Source organism: Pristis pectinata, chromosome 15 (assembly GCF_009764475.1).
Source record: "Pristis pectinata isolate sPriPec2 chromosome 15, sPriPec2.1.pri, whole genome shotgun sequence".
In the NCBI taxonomy this organism is placed as follows: domain Eukaryota; kingdom Metazoa; phylum Chordata; class Chondrichthyes; order Rhinopristiformes; family Pristidae; genus Pristis; species Pristis pectinata.
In genome coordinates, this window is record NC_067419.1 from 25,711,049 (window position 1) to 25,730,915 (window position 19,867).

The following is a 19,867-nucleotide window of genomic DNA, read 5'->3' on the forward strand; positions in this document are numbered from 1 at the left end:
GCATTAAATTCCATCTGCCATTTTCTGGCCCATTCTTCCATTTGGTTCAGATCCCTCTGCAAGCTTTGAAAGCCTTCCTCGCTGTCCACAACGCCTCCAACTTAGTGTCATCAGCAAATTTGCTGATCCAATTTACTACATTATCATCTAGATCATTGATATAGACAACAAACAACAATGGCCCCAGCACAGATCCCTGAGGCACACCACTAGTCACAGGCCTGCATTCTGAGAAACAATCGTCCACTACCACTCTCTGTCTTCTCCCACACAGCCAATTTCGAATCCAGTTTACAACCTCTCCATGGATACCTAGTGTCTGGATCTTCTGAACTAACCTCCCATTTGGGACCTTGTCAAAGGCCTTACTAAAGTCCATGTAGACAACATCCACAGCCTTTCCTTCATCTACCTTCTTGGTAACCTTCTCGAAAAACTCTACAAGATTTATTAAACACGATCTACCACGCACAAAGCCATGCTGACTATTCTTAATCAGCCCTTGGTTGTCCAAATACTTGTATATCCGATCTCTCAGAACACCTTCCAATAATTTACCCACTACTGATGTCAGGCTCACCGGCCTATAATTACCTGGCTTACTTTTAGATCCTTTTCTAAACAACGGAACAACATGGGCTTCCCTTCAGTCCTCCGGCACCACACCCGTAGCTAAGGACATTTTAAATATATCTGCCGGGGCCCCTGCAATTTCTACACTAGTCTCCCTCAATGTCCGAGGAAATATCTTATCTGGCCCAGGGGATTTATCTACCTTTATTCGCTGTAAGGCAGCAAGCACCTCCTCCTCTTCAATCTCTATATGTTCCATGACTCTATTGCTTGTTTCCCTTCCTTCCATATCCACTATGCCCGTTTCCTGCATAAATACTGATGCAAAAAAATTGTTTAAGGTCTCCTGAGGCTCCACACATAGACAACCACTCTGATCTTCTAGGGGACCGATTTTGTCCCTTACTATCCTTTTATTCTTCATATACTTGTAGAAACCCTTCGGATTTACCTTCATATTATCTGCCAAAGCAACCTCATGTCTTCTTTTTGCCTTCCTGATTTCCTTTTCTTAGTATTTTCTTACGTTTTCTATACTCTTCAAGTACCTCATTTGTTCCTAGTTGCCTATACCTGCTATACACCTCTCTCTTTTTCTTAAGCAGATCGCCAATATCCCTTGAAAACCAAGGTTCCCTATGCTTTTTAACTTTGCCTTTAATCCTGGCAGGAACATGCAAACTCTGTACTCTCAAAATTTCGCCTTTGAAGGCCTTCCACTTACTGAGCACATCCTTGCCAGAAAACAACTCATCCCAATCCACTCTTCTTAGATCCTTTCTCATTTCCACAAAATTGGCCTTTCTCCAATTTAGAACCTCAACTCGAGGACCTGACCTGTCCTTATCCATAAGTAATTTGAAACTAATGACATTATGGTCACTGGACCCAAAATGCTCCCCTACACATACTTCTGTCACTTGAACTGTCTGGTTCCCTAATAGGAGATCAAGTATTGCATTCTCTCTCGTTAGTACCTCTATATATTGATTTAGAAAATTTTCCTGAACACATTTGACAAATTCCAAGCCATCCAGCCCTTTCACAGCGTGGGAGTCCCAGTCAATATGCGGAAAGTTAAAATCCCCTACTATCACAACTTTCTGTTTCTTACATTTGTCTGCTATCTCACTACAGATTTGTTCCTCCAATCCTCTCTGACTATTGGATGGTCTATAATACAACCCTATTAGTGTGGCCACACCTTTCCTGTTCCTCAGCTCCACCCATATGGCCTCTGTAGATGAGCCCTGTCAGACAAATGCATGTCTGAAATTATTAACCAATGAAGGGCTCTGAACAGCACAAAAAAAAAACAGGAAATCAACATGAAGTGCTGATAATAAGCCAGAGTGGTGTAATCATAGGTGCATCTGTAGTGAAATAACCACAAACCTGGTTCCACTACCTCCAGGAAGATAGCTGCTAGGACATTAAGGCTGCTGGGAAGGTAAAAAAATAATAAATGACAAACAATTCCTGTTCAGCTCAGAAGCAGCAAGACCAGAAAGATGAAACTTGTATCTTAAGAGCCACCTGAGCATGAAATTGGATACTAATATGTGTGTAAGAAATTAAAGATACATTTGCAAAGATTAAATTACACATCAGACTACAAGGCCACATCAGGACTGGCAGAGAAAGCATCAACAGTTTATCTGCCCACGTGATTTGTGTGCCAGCTAACAGGAAGGAATTCTTGTTGTTTGAATGATTTCTCCATCAACACCTCATTCCTTTTCAGGTGTGGAATGCATCAAAGTCTGCTGGCATAAAGTATTTACAAGCAAATAACTTCAGCATTCATTTGCTATTTAAATTGCACAGAAGTATTTACTATTCAAAATCCATACTACAAAAGAAGGTGATCAGGAGAGAGAAAATGTGAATTTAAAAGTTTAATTTCTAATCAAAGTGCCGGTTAAGAAAATCAAGTTATTAACCTACTGAAGCTATTAACCTACTTGTTATTTAACTCTTTATGAAATTACACTCCAGAAAGTTATCTTTAAAATTAATGCAACTGATTCACAAATATTTGTATTATGTTAGGCAATGAATTTAAAGCTAAAACAAATAAAACATTGGCAATTTCTTCTCTTTGTGACCCAGAATTCATTTGTCATTTACTGATTGTGCCTGAAGCCTTCCTTGCTTGAGCAACTACTTTCCATTACATTTAGTTTTGTAAATATAATTCTGCTTGAATTCACAGAGCAATTGAGCACATTCTATTTAGAAAAGATTATGGATACTTAGAACTGTCTAGTTTAATAATTTGATGATGAAAAACTATCCTATCCTTTGTATAATTCAATTGACAGATTTGACTGATTAACAGGTCCCTTAATTGTATACCAACAATGTTATATATGACTTTTGACAAGCTTATTCTTAAATATATCATATTTTGTTCTCACTAACAAATATCATAATTTCTGATATTTCATTGCCATCCTTTCTTAAATAAATAGTTTTCATGGGAACGTTTAGTATCCTTGCAGCTCTTTGTGAGAGCCATTGTAGATTATATTCAAAATAATCAAGATTATGCAATACACAAAAGGATAATAACTGAACTGCATTCAGACGGTTTTGCAATCTGCTGGCACTTGTCCCTCAGGCAGAAGAAATACAAGTGATTTGTGACTTGTCACTTGATGCAGGATAATGAAACACCTTGCCATCAGGGATAAAATGAACTATTCCAGGTCAGTTATTGTACATCAGCAAATATTGCTGAAGTATTTCTAAAAATAAAATTGCCCAGACAACAACTGCCTTCACAAGTTGATGTATATAGTTCAGTACACTCTGCAATGCTTTTCAATTATTTAAGTAAAAAATCATGAAGTCCTTCTCAACAAGGTATCGAATGGATTACAAAAATTACTAAAATAAGATACAATGGATGTTCAAACCTATAAGGAATAAGATATCAAATTAAAGTGCAGTAAAATCTTCTTGTAATATATGAAGAAAGTCACATCCACTGCTTTTGTGCTGGGAAGGCACATAAAACAAAAATAACCAGAGCAGTTTAGTCGTGAGTTTGAAGATAATGAAAACCTACTTCAAGGTGCATCTTTTAAAACTCTTCAAAGGAATCAGGGGAAGACAGAGCAAAAAAAAGACAGCATTGTGTCCTACCTGATCTTGAGCTAATAACACATCCCTTCCAGCACAACAATGCCCCCTTCCACCTCTAATATTTCCCATTTCCACTGTAACTCACCCCATTCCATCCTCCACCTCAGCTGATCTGCTAAGGACCTTGTCTTTTATTTTACTTCTAGTCTTGAATATTCCAACAATAAATGAAAATCAAAAACAAAATGCAAATGCTGAAAATCTGAAACAATAACAGAAATTGCAAGAAACAGCAGGTCAGGCAACATCTGTGAAAATAGAAACTGAGTTAATGCTTCAACTCAAAGTCCCTTTGCTAGTGTGTTATTATGTTGTAGCGGTTGCTACCGCGGAATAAAACAAGACTCTACTCGGGGGATTCCCAAACAGAACTGGTTTATTTTCCCGCCTTGCGCAGGCCCTTTAAGGGAGAAAGTTCCCGCCCAAAACAACCGGCAATGACGTAAGTCCTACGTCATCAGGAGTTTCCCGCGCGCGGGTTCTCCCCGTCGCTCGGAAAGACGAGGCCCGCCGCCATCTTGGGCCTCGTTGCTCCGACGCCGTGTGACCCGACTGCCGAGCCGGTTCGCCCGACTAGACGGTGAGTCGCCACACAACCCCCCCCAGAACCGGCGAGACAGTCCCCAAGGTCCGTGGGCTGTGCCAGCTGCCGCTTAGGGGGGCGGCCTCTGCATCGCGGCGTGGCAACCTCGACAGGCTGTTGCAGATCCAAATGGGCCGGTTTGAGGCGGTCCGCCGTGAAAACCTGTTCCCTGCCTCCAATGTCCAAAATAAAAGTGGATCCGTTATTCCGTATGACTCGGTGAAAGCGGTGAAAGGCCTGCCTTCTAGAAAGTATCGGAAATGCCGGACCGCCAGATACAGCGCTAGAAGTTCCCGATCAAAAGCGCTGTACTTCAGTTCGGGCGGTCTAAGGTGCTTGCTGAAAAATGCCAAGGGTTGCCAGCGGCCTTCGAGTAGCTGTTCCAGTACCCCACCCACCGCGGTGTTGGACGCGTCTACCGTGAGGGCAGTCGGGACATCAGTCCTGGGGTGTACCAGCATCGTGGCGTCTGCCAGGGCGTCTTTGGCCTTAACGAAAGCAGCCACAGCCTCGTCAGTCCAGGTGATGTCCTTGCCCTTACCAGCCAGCAGCGAGAACAGAGGGCGCATGATACGGGCTGCTGCAGGGATGAAACGATGGTAAAAGTTGACCATCCCAAGGAATTCCTGTAGGCCTTTGACTGTGTCGGGGTGGGCAAAATGGAGGATAGCATCCACCTTGGCGGGTAGGGGTGTTGCCCCGTCGCTGGTGATTTTGTGGCCGAGGAAATCGATAGAGTCAAGTCCGAATTGGCACTTGGACGGGTTGATCGTGAGGCCGAAATCGCGGAGGCGGGAATACAGCTGGCGGAGGTGGGAAAGGTGTTCCTGGCGGTTACGGCTGGCGATCAGTATGTCGTCCAAGTAAATGAACACAAAGTCCAGGTCTCGGCCTACCGCGTCCATCAGCCGCTGGAAGGTCTGCGCGGCGTTCTTAAGGCCAAACGGCATCCGAAGGAATTCGAACAGGCCGAATGGGGTGATAATCGCAGTTTTGGGGAAGTCATCCGGATGGACCGGGATTTGGTGGTATCCCCTAACGAGGTCCACTTTGGAAAAGATGCGGGCCCCGTGTAAGTTCGCTGCGAAGTCCTGGATGTGAGGGATGGGATAGCGGTCCGGGGTGGTGGCATCATTCAGCCTGCGGTAGTCGCCGCAGGGCCTCCACCCTCCGGTGGCTTTGGGGACCATGTGCAGGGGGGAGGCCCAGGGGCAGTCTGACCTGCGAACAATCCCCAGCTCCTCCATGTGACGGAACTCTTCCTTTGCCAGGCGGAGCTTGTCTGGAGGTAATTGGCGTGCTCGGGCATGAAGGGGTGGCCCTGTGGTAATGATGTGGTGTCGTACCCCGTGTGTAGGCCTAGAATTTGTAAACGAAGGTGCCAAAATCGATGGGAATTCGGCTAGGAGCTTGGCGAAATCGTCGCCAGAAAGGGAAATGGAGTCCAGGCGCAGGGCTGGTGGGCTGATTTCTCCCAGGGGATAGGTCCGGAGAGTGCTAGAGTGGACTAACCGCTTCCTTCGCAGGTCGACTAACAGGTTGTGGGCCCGAAGGAAATCGGCTCCTAGGAGTGGTCGGGCGACAGTGGCAAGGGTAAAGGTCCAGGTAAAATGGCTGCCGCCAAAGTGTAATTGAAGCGTACGGGTACCGAAAGACCGTATCGTTGTACCATGGGCGGCATTGAGTAGAGGACCTGGTGGCCTGTCACGAGTGTCGCAGCCTGTCGGGGGCAAAATACTGACCTCTGCTCCAGTATCAACGAGGAAACGCCGTCCAGATTTCTTGTCCTGAACGAAGAGGAGGCTCTGCCGGCGGCCAGCCGCCGTAGCCATCAGCGGCGGCTGGCCCTGGCGTTTCCCTGAAACTTGTGGGGTGGGCGGCATCGACGGGCCTCCACACCCCACCTCTGATGGTAGAAGCACAGCTGGTCACCCGTGTCATCGTCTGCGTTCCTGGGGCGTGGTTGCTCGGTTGCTGGGGCCGGGCGAGGCGGGCGTTGGGCTCGCGGCCTGGTGATTTGACTGATGGACAAACCGCTCTCGCGCTTGGCCCTCCACAGGACATCTGCCTGGGCAGCCACCTCACGAGGGTTGCTGAAGTCGGCGTCAGCTAACAACAAGTGGATGTCATCGGGGAGCTGTTCAAGGAAGGCCTGTTCGAACATCAGGCATGGCTTGTGTCCCTCGGCCAATGCCAGCATCTCATTCATTAGGGCGGATGGGGATCTGTCCCCCAGGCCATCCAGATGAAGCAGGCGGGCGGCGCGCACACGACGGGAGAGGCCGAAGGTCCGGATCAAAAGGTCTTTGAAAGCTGGGTACTTATCTTCCTCCGGAGGCGACTGGATGAAGTCTCCAACCTGGGCGGCTGTCTCCTGGTCCAGGGAGCTAACCACATGGTAGTACTTCATGGAGTCGGAGGTGATCTGCCGAATGTGGAATTACGCTTCGGCCTGGTCAAACCAGACGCTGGGCCGAAGTGTCCAAAAGGTGGGCAGCTTGAGGGCCACTGCGTTGGCTGCTGCGCTGTCGTTCATTTCGCGGGTCCAAAAGCCGTTTGGACCGTCGGGGTCACCAATGTAGCGGTTGCTACCGCGGAATAAAACAAGACTCTACTCGGAGGATTGCCAAACAGAACTGGTTTATTTTCCCGCCTTGCGCGGGCCCTTTAAGGGAGAAAGTTCCCGCCCAAAACAACCGGCAATGACGTAAGTCCTACGTCATCAGGACTTTCCCGCGCGCGGGTTCTCCCCGTCGCTCGGAAAGACAAGGCCCGCCGCCATCTTGGGCCTCGTCGCTCCGACGCCGCGCGACTCGACTGCCGAGCCGGTTCGCCCGACTCGACAGTGAGTCGCCACAATGTGTTATTATGTAGTTGTAATAAAGAACTACAGTTCTCAGTAGGCAATGCAAGGGGTCACATGGGGGAACAGGAAGTGGCTGTGAAAGAGCAGGAAAGCAAGCCAGCCTGTTTGTTGCAGTCTGTTGTTGTTGTTTTAATAAATGTTCCGATGTAAAACCCACGCCAAGTTTGTCTCTTGATGAAGAACAACCATAACAGCTAGTACAGAGAGAGAAACAAGCAAGTTTTAAGGTCTTGCTATTGCGGGCAAGGACTCCATGGAACCTGTGAATGGAATTGAACATTATGCAATCATCAACAATCATCTCCACTTCTGGACTTATGATGGAAGGTCGGTCATCAATGAAACAGCTGAAGATGACTGGGGCTAGGATACTGTTCTGAGAAACTTCTGCAGCAATGCCATGGGACTGAGATGATTGACCTCCAACAACCACTCATCTCCCTTTGCCTTATGTACAACTTCAGCTACAGGAGCATTTACCCCTCGCTTTCTACCGACTTCAGTTCCACCTGAAGCTCCTTGCCGTCTTAATGTCAGGGGCAGTCATATTCACCTCACCTCCGAAACTTTTGGTTCACGTTTGGTCCTTGTGAAAACCAAATCAGGCATCAGTTAGCAGGTTATCAGCAAAGTGATAAAGGGTGTCACTGACTGTCCTATTAAGTGTTGCTTGATAGTACTGTTAATGACACATTCCATCATTTTCCTGACAATTGAACATAGACTGATTGGGAGATTAGAAGTGTCCTGTTTCTTGTGAACAGGATATACTGGGCAATTTTTTATGTTCTCAAGTAGGTGCAGTGTGGTCAGATGACAGATTGACTAAAGGTGCAATTCGTTCTGGAACAAGCTCTTTGGTACTATAACCAGGATGTTGGGACCGACTTCACCATCCATAAATTCCACGTCTAGATCAGTACTGGGGTTTTCATGGGATTTTATTCTTTCTTTGTTTCGATATAGTGGTTATGGTAGAACTGAGTGGATGCTAGGCCATATAAAGAGAGTATTTTAAGAGTCAACCATATTGGTGACTTTCTCTGGTCTTTAATTATTTACTGTTAATTATCCCTTACTGGTTTAAGTAGAATGTAATGTGTTTCACTATTAAATCAAGGAAAAGCCAATATGGTTGAGATTTAATCTACTTAAAGAGGCACTCTTCTATTCCATGTCATAGTAGACATCCTGTTGATTTTTTTTTATTAAGACACAAGATAATATGGCCTAGATCCAAAGTTCAGAATGCAGAACATGATCAACATTGAAAACAATCAATAAAATATGAAACAGGAATCAGTCATTTAGCCTGACCTCAGTCCACTCCAGTACATTTCTCTTAATCTCTTGAGCTCTGAATTAGTTTAATAATGACTTGTATGCCACCTTATTGATTGGTCTCCCTTTATTTACTCTGCAATGTACAACCTCAAAAACTCTGAAAAACTTGTTAAATATAATTTCCTTTAATAAATACACATCGACACAGTCCAGTTTTATCATTATTTTCTAAGTGCCTGTTATCATTTCCTCAGCAGATTCTAGCATCTAACAGGTCTGTAGTTTCTTGTTTACCCTCTCCCTCTTTTCTTAAATGGCAGGGTTACATTTGCTTCTTTGCATTCTGTGGGAGGTATTCTAGAATCTGTGGAATTTTGGAAGATGGCAATCAGTCATCCACCATCCCACCACCAGCTCATTCAAAACCTTGGAATGCAGGTCATTAAGTCTTGGTGACTTAGCCGCTTTCAGTCCCATTAATTTCTCCAATACTAATTTTTATCCATCTGATGCAGGGATAGTTTCTTCTGACTGTGGTGTCTAGAATCAGTGGTTACAGTCTCAAAATACGGAGTTTGTCTTTCAGAGAAACAAAGGACTGCAGATGTTGGAATCTAAATGAAAAACACGATGATGCTGGAGGAACTCAGCAGGCCAGGCAGCATCCGTGGAGAAAAGCAGGCAGTCAGCGTTTTGAGTCAGGACCCTTCTTCTGGACTCATGTTTCGGGCCACGACCCTTCTTCAGTTTGTCTTTCAAACCTGCTCGAGAAGAAATTTCTTCACCCAAATCTTTGGAATTCTCTACTTAAGAGGACCACAGAGGCTCAGTTGTCAAGTATATTCAAGACATTGATTTTTCTTTTTAAAATATTTTTGAGGTTAGTGCAAAAATTATAAAAGACCAGCCATTATCTTATTGAATTACAGAGCAGGCATGTGGCCAAATGGACTTCTCCAGTTATGTTCTAAGACTGCCTGTCTTTCTTTTGTCCACCTGATCAAAGGGTTATTGTTGGAATCATCTGGGCCAAATCGTGCTGACAGCTGATGACTATCAGAGACATTTAAAAGGTGTCAAAATGCTTTCACTGCTGTTAAAGGCTTTCAGGGTGTTCCGGGGTGTTGCCTCAGGATACACTGAGGCCTGTACATCATGTGGTGTCCACTCTGCCTCATGGGATGCTTGTCATGTGCATAGAGTTGGCTATCCAGGTCCAGAAAAATTAAGTCTAGATGAACAGGCATTTAATCCCAGCTTTGCCTTGTTACTCTGCTTATAAATAACTGAACTATAGAATCACAAAATTGTGATAGGAGGCTGTTTGGCTTATTGTATCTACGTCAGCCATAAAAGAAATGCTAAGCCTAATCGTAGCTCTCAGTCCACATTTCAGCACTTCAGATAGTCATCCAAGTACTTGCTAAGTATACACGATAATGCAGTTTAAGAGGCATTTAGACAGGCATATGAACATACAGGGAATGGAAGGATATGGATCATGTGCAGGCAGATGAGTTTGGTTTAATTTGGCATCATGTTCAGCACAGACACTGAGGGCCTAAGGGCCTGTTCCTGTGATGTACTGTTTTATGTTCCATCTAATGTTTCACATTCTTCCTTCTCAAACACAAGAACAGCATCTATATTGATATGAATGGACAGGAATGGTTGCAAGGGATTAAACGTTAATCAATTCACATCTATTTAAATGTTTCTGAATATCAATGACACTTAATGTTTTCCTCGGCATTTTTGTGGGCAGTTATGTTCTGATCAACTCTCATCCCTCTCCTTCCACTACATACCCAACACCCATCCAACATGATGGGATTTTTGCATGGAATGACCTTAGTTGCAAGGATGGAGTTGTCAGCAATTTGTTCTGGGAGATCCACACTAGTTAAATGGACAGCATGTAGGACAGCAAGAACTGTGGGCAGTTCACTGCTATCTGTAAGTTCTAGGAAAATGTATCACAACAGCCATAGGAGTGATAAGATATGCTACAAAATTCATATTATCAAAACCATAGGAGAAAAAACAAATGGAGTACGTACAGAATATTAATGGAACATTAATCAAATATTTACTCATTTATGCACTTACATTTTTCAAATTTTTTGTCACCTTTCCACAATTTAAATGATAACTAATTGACAGCAGCAACAGAGATTTTATTCCTTTTCGTTCCTCTATTAAAGCTACTAAAACACATATGTTCCTATGTGTTTCATTGCTACTTGTCTGGCATTGGTACAATGAACCGAAATCTGGGAAGCAGTCGCAAAATTCCTATATGGCAGAATAAGCTGAATCAAAGAGCTTTTCTATGTGTACTAGGCAAAGAATGAATTAATAATCAGTAATTATACAAAGCAAATGTCTCAACGTCATTGGCTAGTAATTGTTTTCCTATTCTTGTTGCATGAAAAATCTTGTGTACTGTACCTGCATTGATGCACCCTCCACCCTTGCAATGTAGGCGACACGATCCAGAAATGTCACAGTAACTGGAACAGCAACAAAGAAACCACTAACAAAGGCCTTAAGGTACCGCTTGCCAAAACTAGTTCCACGTCCCATTATCTGAAAAGACAAAATCACAGTGCAAGTTCTCAATATATTTGCAAGCCATCTCTGTTTCCTGCTCAAGAGACAAATGCAACAATCTGCATTAGAATATAAGCAGCTAAATATCATCACAATCCAGAGAAGTATGATGGTAAGTGAAGGTATCGCATACTAAAGCAAAACAAAAAAAATCACCAAATGAAATAATTTACTGTCAATTACTATGTCACATCAGTAAACAATAAGTGCAATTTTGACCAGAACTGAACCTCTACTTCACTGGACCATCCTCACACCCACCTACCATTCATGTTGCCTCTTCCTAAAAACCCAAATGCCCCTCCTTCCCAACAATACTCTGATATCAATGTATGGTCCTTGTAACATTAAAACTCTTCAAATTCCCCACATTCCTTGCTGCCTCATTTCCAAATGAATCCTGGAGCATGTTCCTTGCTTCTGCTGAGATTAAATAACATTATTTACAGTAAATAAACACAACTTTCAGAGGCATCTATAGAACAACAATCAGGTTTGAGAACTATTCTTTACTCCTTAAAGAGTCACTCAATGCAATGCTCAAAATTGTCCTTTTCCCTGTCCTCCAATTAGCTCTCTCTTTTCATTGTCACAGTCCCATTTCTTCTGTGTGCCTTTATTATTGGCAATTCTCTGCTATATGTTTTTCCAAAACAAAATCATAAAGTCTACAGGCAAAGCATTTCATTTATCCAAAAATCAGACATTTCAGAGCACAGCCAATAACTTGGTCTACTCTAGCTTGTTTTAAAAAAAACACTATCCTTATTTATCCTATTTTGTTGCTTTTCTTCAAACTTCTTGAATGTTTTCCTTTCAAATATTCATCTGTTTTCCCTTTAAATACTTTTTCCAATTCTATTTCACAACTGTTTGTGAGGAATGATTTGTTTCTCAATCCCTCTTGGTGCCAGAGCTTCCAGGCTAATGTAAAACAGAAATCACTCAATTACTGACAGATTCCAGGAATCCATTCTCCTATGCAGGCTTACCCTTATTGATAAACCTTATGCGTCACACCACAAAACTGACCCCATCTCCAGCCAGGATAATGAACAGCAGATTGAACAGCAGGCATCTATCTTCAACCAGAATAGTTTTATCCACCTTTATGTTTTTAATCCTCAGCTATAGGAAATTTCTGAAGTACATAACTCACAATTTAGGATATATCATTCTATCCAGAAGTTTGTCAGACTTCAGATGACAGGACATTACACATCTAAATTCCTGACGTGCATTAAGAGAAAATAGGTATGTTGGGTCAATTTTGTCTACTTTTGCATAAGAATCAACAATTTATATTAACCTACCATGTTACATAAACACAACTTACCTTGAAAAGGAAAATACTCAACAATGGTTTACAACCTAGGTTGGAAGTATCCCAAGAGGTTTGATCACATGACCTCACACCTTCAACCATACCAAACAGCTTTGTTTTGTATCTCAATATTTGTATTCACTTTAGTGTTTATGACTGAATCTAACTTTAAAAACATGCCAACTATAAAATTTCTTGATGAACTTTTATTTACCCAGTTCTCCATGAATGTACACTGAGTATAAATTTGAGCATAATTGTGTATTTAAATGCTTCATGCAGTTCATAATATGGTTGCATGTATTCCTTAAGATTTTATTACCTGATCTTCAACAGCCCCAAGCAATATGCTTTTCCCCCCACATCTCAAATAGTTTGTTTTAGTTAGAACAAATGAAAGATATTTAAAGAAGGTTTTATTGTTGCTGGGCTGCAAACTCATCCAACATGGTTTTGGCCCATGGCCTGAACTTTAATTATTTTTTTTGGAGTTGTGAATAAGCCCACAGCTGCTCAGGTACTGCTGTTATGTACTCACAACATAAGAGCATTTTGTTAAAAAGTGAGATGATAATATTTCTCAACTGCTTTGAATGGAAGCAGAATCAAAATACAAATGAGGTGCTTGAATTAAAGAAAGACTTGTATTTATGTCACACCTTTCAAAACCTCAGAATATCTCAAAGTACTTTAAAAGCAATAAAATACTTCTGAAATGCAGCAACTGCTGTAAAGTAAGAAAACAGAAGGAACTTTGCACAAAGAATAGCCCTTCAAATAGCAATGTGGTAATGATGAGCTAATCTGCTTTTCATTTTGGTTAAGGACTACATACTGGCAAGGATGTGTTCTTCTCTTTCTCTTCCCTTTTTCAAAGTGTCATGTGATCTTTTTAATTCTAACCCTAGGAATGTTGGTTTAATGCCCCATCCGAAAGTTGGCACCAGCATGGCAATCTGCACTGAGTGTCAGCCTGGATTTCACGTTCAAATCCTGCAAGGGAACATGTGCCCACAGCCTTGAGAATCCTATGACCGTCATCACTGAAGGATGATAAACTAAGCTAATAGTAAGAACAAGACTTTACAAATAACTGGACTTCAATACAATTAAGTATGATCCATTAAAGCAGATTCTAGTCTGCATGCAGATCAGTATACGTGGGTTGGGAATGTTAAATAGTAACAGTGAGCATTAGAAAACATTTGCAGTACTGCCACTAACTGTGAGATAACTGTAAAATTTTGGCATTAATATTATATTTGAACTTCAAGGTATGATGGAATAGCAGGCTTTGGAACACATTTATATGAATCAAGAGCTGATGGTTCAGTTGAAAGCACTTATGATATGAAAAGGTGGTGCTATGTACAAATGAAGTGCTAAAATCATGAGATCAACCAAAGATTTGATGTCCACAGTGACACTACTGTTAAGAGTTTAAAGTTCTTTTTATTGTACAATGGGGTTTCACATGTAAATAGGCAAAATTAATATTGAAGTAAATCTTTCAAGATAGTTCTTACAATCAATTATCCACTTAATGGCACTATTTGTAATTCAGGGTGTACAGCAGAGGAAACTTGACCCACAAATGAATTGCAGCCTTTTTTTAAAAAAATATACAGAACAGCATTTGGTACTTCTCATCTGCGATTAGAGTTGAATTAGTCATTTGTGTTTTAGTTCAGTGAAGGGGATGTTTGCCCAATTATCATTTGGCACAATTTGGTATTTTCAATTATTGAAAAAAAAGTCACTGAGCAAATGCATCAACTTGGCTTTCAATAATAACCTGCAAGTACATTGCTAATGAGAATAATAATACAAATACATTCACAAACTTCTCTATTCCTGCTCATGCTTTGGTTCCACCCCCCCCCCCAAGTTACTTCAATCATATGACTGATCGTGTATCTATTATATATAAACAAATAAATGTAATTGGTCAATGGTCTACCAACAATATATTAATTTTAACAGCAGTATTCCAGAAGTAAATTGGATGGTTAACATTAGAAAGAAAAAAATCTCTAAAACACTACTTTATTAAAACAAGCTTTTTAAATCTTCCAAAATTGTTTCCAGAAAAAAGGCACTTGCCTTTGTCATTCTGTGACCTCTTTAACAATATATTTAGCTTCTGAACTTCACAATAGGAGACAACCTCAGCTTTCTTAAATAAAACAAAATGCTGTAAATATTCAGCAAGTCAGGCCACATCTGTGATAAGAGAAACTGACAAAGGGTCTTTAACCTGAAACATTGACAGTTTCTCTTCCCACAGATACAGCCTGAACTACTGAGCATTTCCATCATTTTCTGTTTTTATTTTACATTTCCACATTCTGCAGTTTTTCTTTGAATTTTCAACTTTCAAGCTTTCTTAGCTGATGAGAACAATGAAGTCAGAGCTTTCTGCACCTCCATTCCCTCATTGGAAAATCAAGCTAAATGTCAAACCACATTGGCACATCCAACACCAGACTTCCAGAAAGTACACTATTCCAAGTTCTGAGATGGGAAGAAATTACCAGGCAGACAGAGAAAACATTAAAGGGTGTGCTCAAAACCTCCTTGAAGAATTGCACCATTCTCATTGACTCCCAGGAATCTCTGGCGAATGATTGCTCAAAGAGAAGCAACATGCAGGCATGAACCTCAAGGCCATGCATTGGCAGCCCTGTGTGAGCAGAACACCTCACAATTTACCCACAAGCCCATCAGCCACCACCGGCTCCATCAGTGCAATGGTCTGCACTTCCAACACTGGCCTCAGTAACCATCTGAAAACCTGCAAAACCAGAGGGGAAATCATCCTCAATCCTCAGGAACAGCCTAAAATGACTCAAACCAGTTCATATCCTAACATCAAATAGGTGATAGTATCCAATGCACTATAATTACTTGTCAGTAAAATGGGTTTTATTATTGAGCTGTTCCCCATTGCATTGATAGCAGAAACTGATTCTTGTCCTGCACCTTAAATGAACTATCTAAATTTTAAAACAACTGTGACAGGTATTGTGCTGGAAAAAATTATTTTTTGGTATATTTACTCGTCTTTAATTCAACACTGCAACATTGTTACATTCACTGAACGAATGTTGTTTAACCCAATTTATGTGATTATTTTAATAGCCAAAATGGTGCGGCACTGAGTCTGAAACGCGGGAGAGCGGGGAGGGAGGTCCGGGGGGTGGGGGGGGAAGATGTGGGGGTCTGGGGGTAGAAGGGGATGTTGGGAGGGCAGGAAGAGGGGGGATGCCGGGGGGGGGGAGGAAGAGGGGGGATGCCGGGGGGGGGGGGGGAGGAAGGGGGGGGGAGGAAGAGGGGGGATGCCGGGGGGGGGGGGGGGGGGGGAGGAGAGGAGAGGAAGGGGGGGATGCGGTGGGGGAAGAAGAGGGGGGATGCCATGGGGGGGGAAGAAGAGGGGGGATGCCATGGGGGGGAAGAAGAGGGGGGATGCGGTGGGGGGGGAAGAGGGGGGATGCGGTGGGGGGGGAAGAGGGGGGATGTGGTGGGGGGGAAGAAGGGGGGATGCGGCGGGGGGAAGAAGAGGGGGGATGCGGCGGGGGAAGAAGAGGGGGGATGTGGGGGTTGGTGGGAGAGGCAGATGTGGGGGGAGAGGGGAATGTGTGGGGGAGAGAAGATGTGAGGGTGCAGGGGTGAGGGAGTGATGTGGGGGGAGATGTAGGGGTGCGGGGGACTGAAGGAGTGATGTGGGGGAGAGAAGGAGATGTGAGGGTGCAGGGGTGAGGGAGTGATGTGGGGGTGGAGAGACGTGGGGGTGGAGAGACGTGGGGGTGTGGGGGGTGAGGGAGTGATGTGGGGGGAGATGTGGGGCGTGAAGGAGTGATGTGGGGGAGATGTGGGGGTGCAGGAGTGATGTGGGGAAGAGGAGATATGGGGGTGCGGGGGGGGTGAAGGAATGATGTGGGGGGAGAGGTGATGTGGGGTTTCGGGGGTGAGGGAGTGATGTGGGGGGAGAGGAGATGTGGGGGTGCGGGGGGCTGAGGGAGTGATGTGGGGGGAGAGGAGATGTGGGGTGCGGGGGGTGAGGGAGTGATGTGGGGTTTCGGGGGGTGAGGGAGTGATGTGGGGGGAGAGGAGATGTGGGGTGCGGGGGGTGAGGGAGTGATGTGGGGGGAGAGGTGATGGGGTGCGGGGGGTGAGGGAGTGATGTGGGGGTGCGGGGGGGTGAGGGAGTGATGTGGGGGGAGAGGTGATGGGGTGCGGGGGGTGAGGGAGTGATGTGGGGGGAGAGGTGATGGGGTGCGGGGGGTGAGGGAGTGATGTGGGGGAGAGGTGATGGGGTGCGGGGGGTGTGGGAGTGATGTGGGGGTGCGGGGGGTGTGAGGGAGTGATGTGGGGGGAGAGGAGATGTGTGGTGCGGGAGTGATGTGGGGGGGGGGAGGAGATGTGGGGGTGCGGGGGGCGCTGAAGCGGCCGGGCCGGTTTCTCCGCTCCCGCAGAACCGCGGGCGGCAGCGGCCACGGGGCCCGGGCCCCACCTTCCGCCAGCAAGTCTCGCCGCCGAGCACCCACACAACAAAACAAAAAGTGAAAGCGACGCGTTTGCGGCACCACCGCCCCGGCCCCGACCGTTACCGTTGAACCGCTGCGGCCCCACGCTCTGACTGCCCCCGCGCCTTCAACCAGCCCAACAACCCCGCCCGCACAGCACCCCGTGTCGTCACTTCCTCCCGTCCACTCACCCGGCGGGGCCGCGCCCGCGCCGCCGGGACGCGCGTTCACGCCAACCTGACGTCATTGGTCGGCACCTCCGATCTCCCGGCGCACTGACCGGGCTCTTCAGGTTGAAAGGAAAACCCAGCACCCAGTGACCCGCGGTGTTGTGCACTGCCGCAGAGCGGGGCGGTGCACAGGCTGCAAACGTTGGAAAGTCGAGGGAAGATGCACTTTAAAAATATAGTTTCCGGACAGCCAATCCTCCTGGGGTGCTGCAATAGGTACCGGCAACATTTAGTGTTTTTTGGTTATCAGAAGCCAAGTACTCCAAACTGTAACGTCAAGAGATAGTCAAACAGCATATCCTTGAGTTGTGCAGGTAATGATCGGTTGCTCTTGATTTCTGGAGCAGTTGTGGTCACCATAAGGCAGTTCGTGGACAGTTCTGGAATTTAACGCTTGCTGAGTGCTTGCTGTACGAAGGCTACTTAGTCCGAATGGTAGAAGTACACAAGAGGTCGGGAGGCACTGCTGATTGGTAGCCTTATGCCAGGTCTGAGGTATAAATCTTGAAATGCCTTTCACTCAAAGGGAGGTGAACCTTTGGAATTCTCTATCCTGAAGACTGCAGAGGTTCACTCCCGTATTCATTAAAAACACAGCTTGACCAATTTCTGAACCTAAGGAAATCAAGAAATACGGGAATAATGCCAGAAAATGGTGCTGAGGTGGTTGATCAGCAGTGATCTTCATGAATGGCAGAGAAGGCTCTAAGGGTTGGATGGCTTGATCTTGTTCATATTCTATTTATTATGTTCTTATTGATAGGTTTCCCATTGGGGATTATATTTTGTTCCGATACTAATTTGGCAAATTATGTCCAAAAGTACAACTAACATTTTATTGCCACCTATAAGTAATAAAGTATGAATGTGGATCATTAACACATTTTTAAATTGTCAGCTATCAATAATTTGGATATTATTTTGTGGGATTGGAGTAGAATTGATGTCAATCTTTCAATTATTTTTAGAAATTCAGAAGAATGCCAAACATCTTCATGGCTGGAGGCAAAATGTATTTTATCCATTGTTTTGCATTTCCAATGTTCTTTAGATTCCTGGTAAAATATTTTAGCAAAGACTATGGAACAATAAATGACCAAAGTACCCTATTAGTATATGCAGGCATATTTTTCAAGTGTTTTGAACAGCTCTGGCCCATCAAACTTAAAATCTTCCTTGCTCAAATAGTTTAACTACCATTAAAGTTAGATTGGCTTTGAAGACAATAACATCATGTGCAAGTAGCCATATTTCACTTTCTTGAGTTAAATCAGTCCACTATTTTGAGGTTTAGTATAATCCAAAAATGTCACAGAACATTACATTTGAGTTTTTTCCCCAATATTCAAAACCTGCTGATGGTGATAGTTCCACATTCTACTGTAAATTAACACTTAGTGAAAACTACACTTCCATATACGCATCAAACTAGACCAGAGAAACTAAAGTGTTCGTCTCACAACATCCTGCATTCACGGAGTCCAACGCAACAATACAGATTTCGGCTGAATTTGCAGTTCACAGGGAGAACAGATAAGACCGAGTAGACATTTTCAATAGATTAATTTCATTTAAATTAATTTTTTACGTTTATATGTTTTAACTATTTTTGATTTTATTTTGTGTTTTAATCAAAAACATAACTTGAAGTATGTTTTATTTTTAAAATACTTCCAAGTGCTTTAGAATGTGGTTGTCACAGATAGTTAATTTAAATGATAGTTTTAACAGCCAATAATAGGTAGAAGAGGTGGCTTCACAAGTTGCCAAAACCTTTGTGGATGCACAGACCACTTCACTCTGAGAGGTTCAGCACAGTGGTACTGATCAGCTGGAAGATGGCGTCCCAGAGGAGGACTGCACCTGGACCATGCTGGAAGCAACAGCGCAGTCCAATGATAGGCACCCAGTGAACTTGAGCAACAATCCGGGCTCTTCTGCTTGTTAACCTGACCCTGAACACAATCTGCAAGGCAATTTAAAAATGTGTTAATTATACATTTTTATAATTATCAACTTCTGTATCCTGGGTTTTATAAACAGTCATAGAGTACAAGAGCAAGGATGAACTTTATAAAGCATGGTCCTGCCACAAATGGAGTATTATGTCCAGCTCTGAGTGCCACATTTTAGGAAAGGTACAATACCTAAAAAGGCTGCAAGAGATGTACAAAAATGATTGCAGTGTTGAGAGACTTTAGTTAAGTTGGTCGAGAGGAGAGATGCCTTGTTTGTTCTTGGGACGGATCTGACAAGAAATATTTAAAGTCATGAAGGACATGGACAGAGAAACCTTTGGCAGAAGGTAAAGAATCAAGGGACAATGAATGAAGACGGTTGGCAAAAGAACCAAAAGTGACAAGAGGAAAAACTTTGAACGGAGTGTTGAGTGGTTAGTGTCTGGAATGCCCTGCCAAGGGTAATAGTGGAAGCAGATTCAACTGTAGCATTGAATCTGAGGGAAGGAATAATATCTGAGGGAAGGAATTTGTAGGGTATGAAGATATCTTTATTAGTCACATGTACATCAAAACACACAGTGAAATGCATCTTTTGCGCAGAGTGTTCTGCAGGCAGCCCGCAAGTGTCGCCACGCTTCCGGCGCCAACATAGCATGCCCACAACTTCCTAACCCATACATCTTTGGAAATGTGGGAGGAAACCGGAGCACCCAAAGGAAACCCACGCAGACACGGGGAGAACGTACAAACTCCTTAC

At 43.9% G+C, this 19,867-nt stretch overlaps 1 protein-coding gene across 15 annotated transcripts in view; it reads right to left on the reverse strand.

Moving 5' to 3' along the window:
* Nucleotides 1-19,867, reverse strand: part of LOC127578488 (dedicator of cytokinesis protein 4-like) — a 719,988-nt gene that overhangs the window by 393,133 nt on the left and 306,988 nt on the right. For 10 of the 15 annotated variants that reach the window (XM_052030584.1, XM_052030581.1, XM_052030587.1 and 7 more), the window contains one exon: nucleotides 10,908-11,045. In XM_052030584.1, coding sequence (XP_051886544.1) covers nucleotides 10,908-11,045 — 138 coding nt within the window. Of the gene's footprint in view, nucleotides 1-9,016; nucleotides 9,260-10,907; nucleotides 11,046-17,003; nucleotides 17,069-17,110; nucleotides 17,189-18,934; nucleotides 19,116-19,867 lie in introns of those variants that run through there. The other 5 variants (XM_052030594.1, XM_052030590.1, XM_052030600.1 and 2 more) reach the window with 4 other exon arrangements.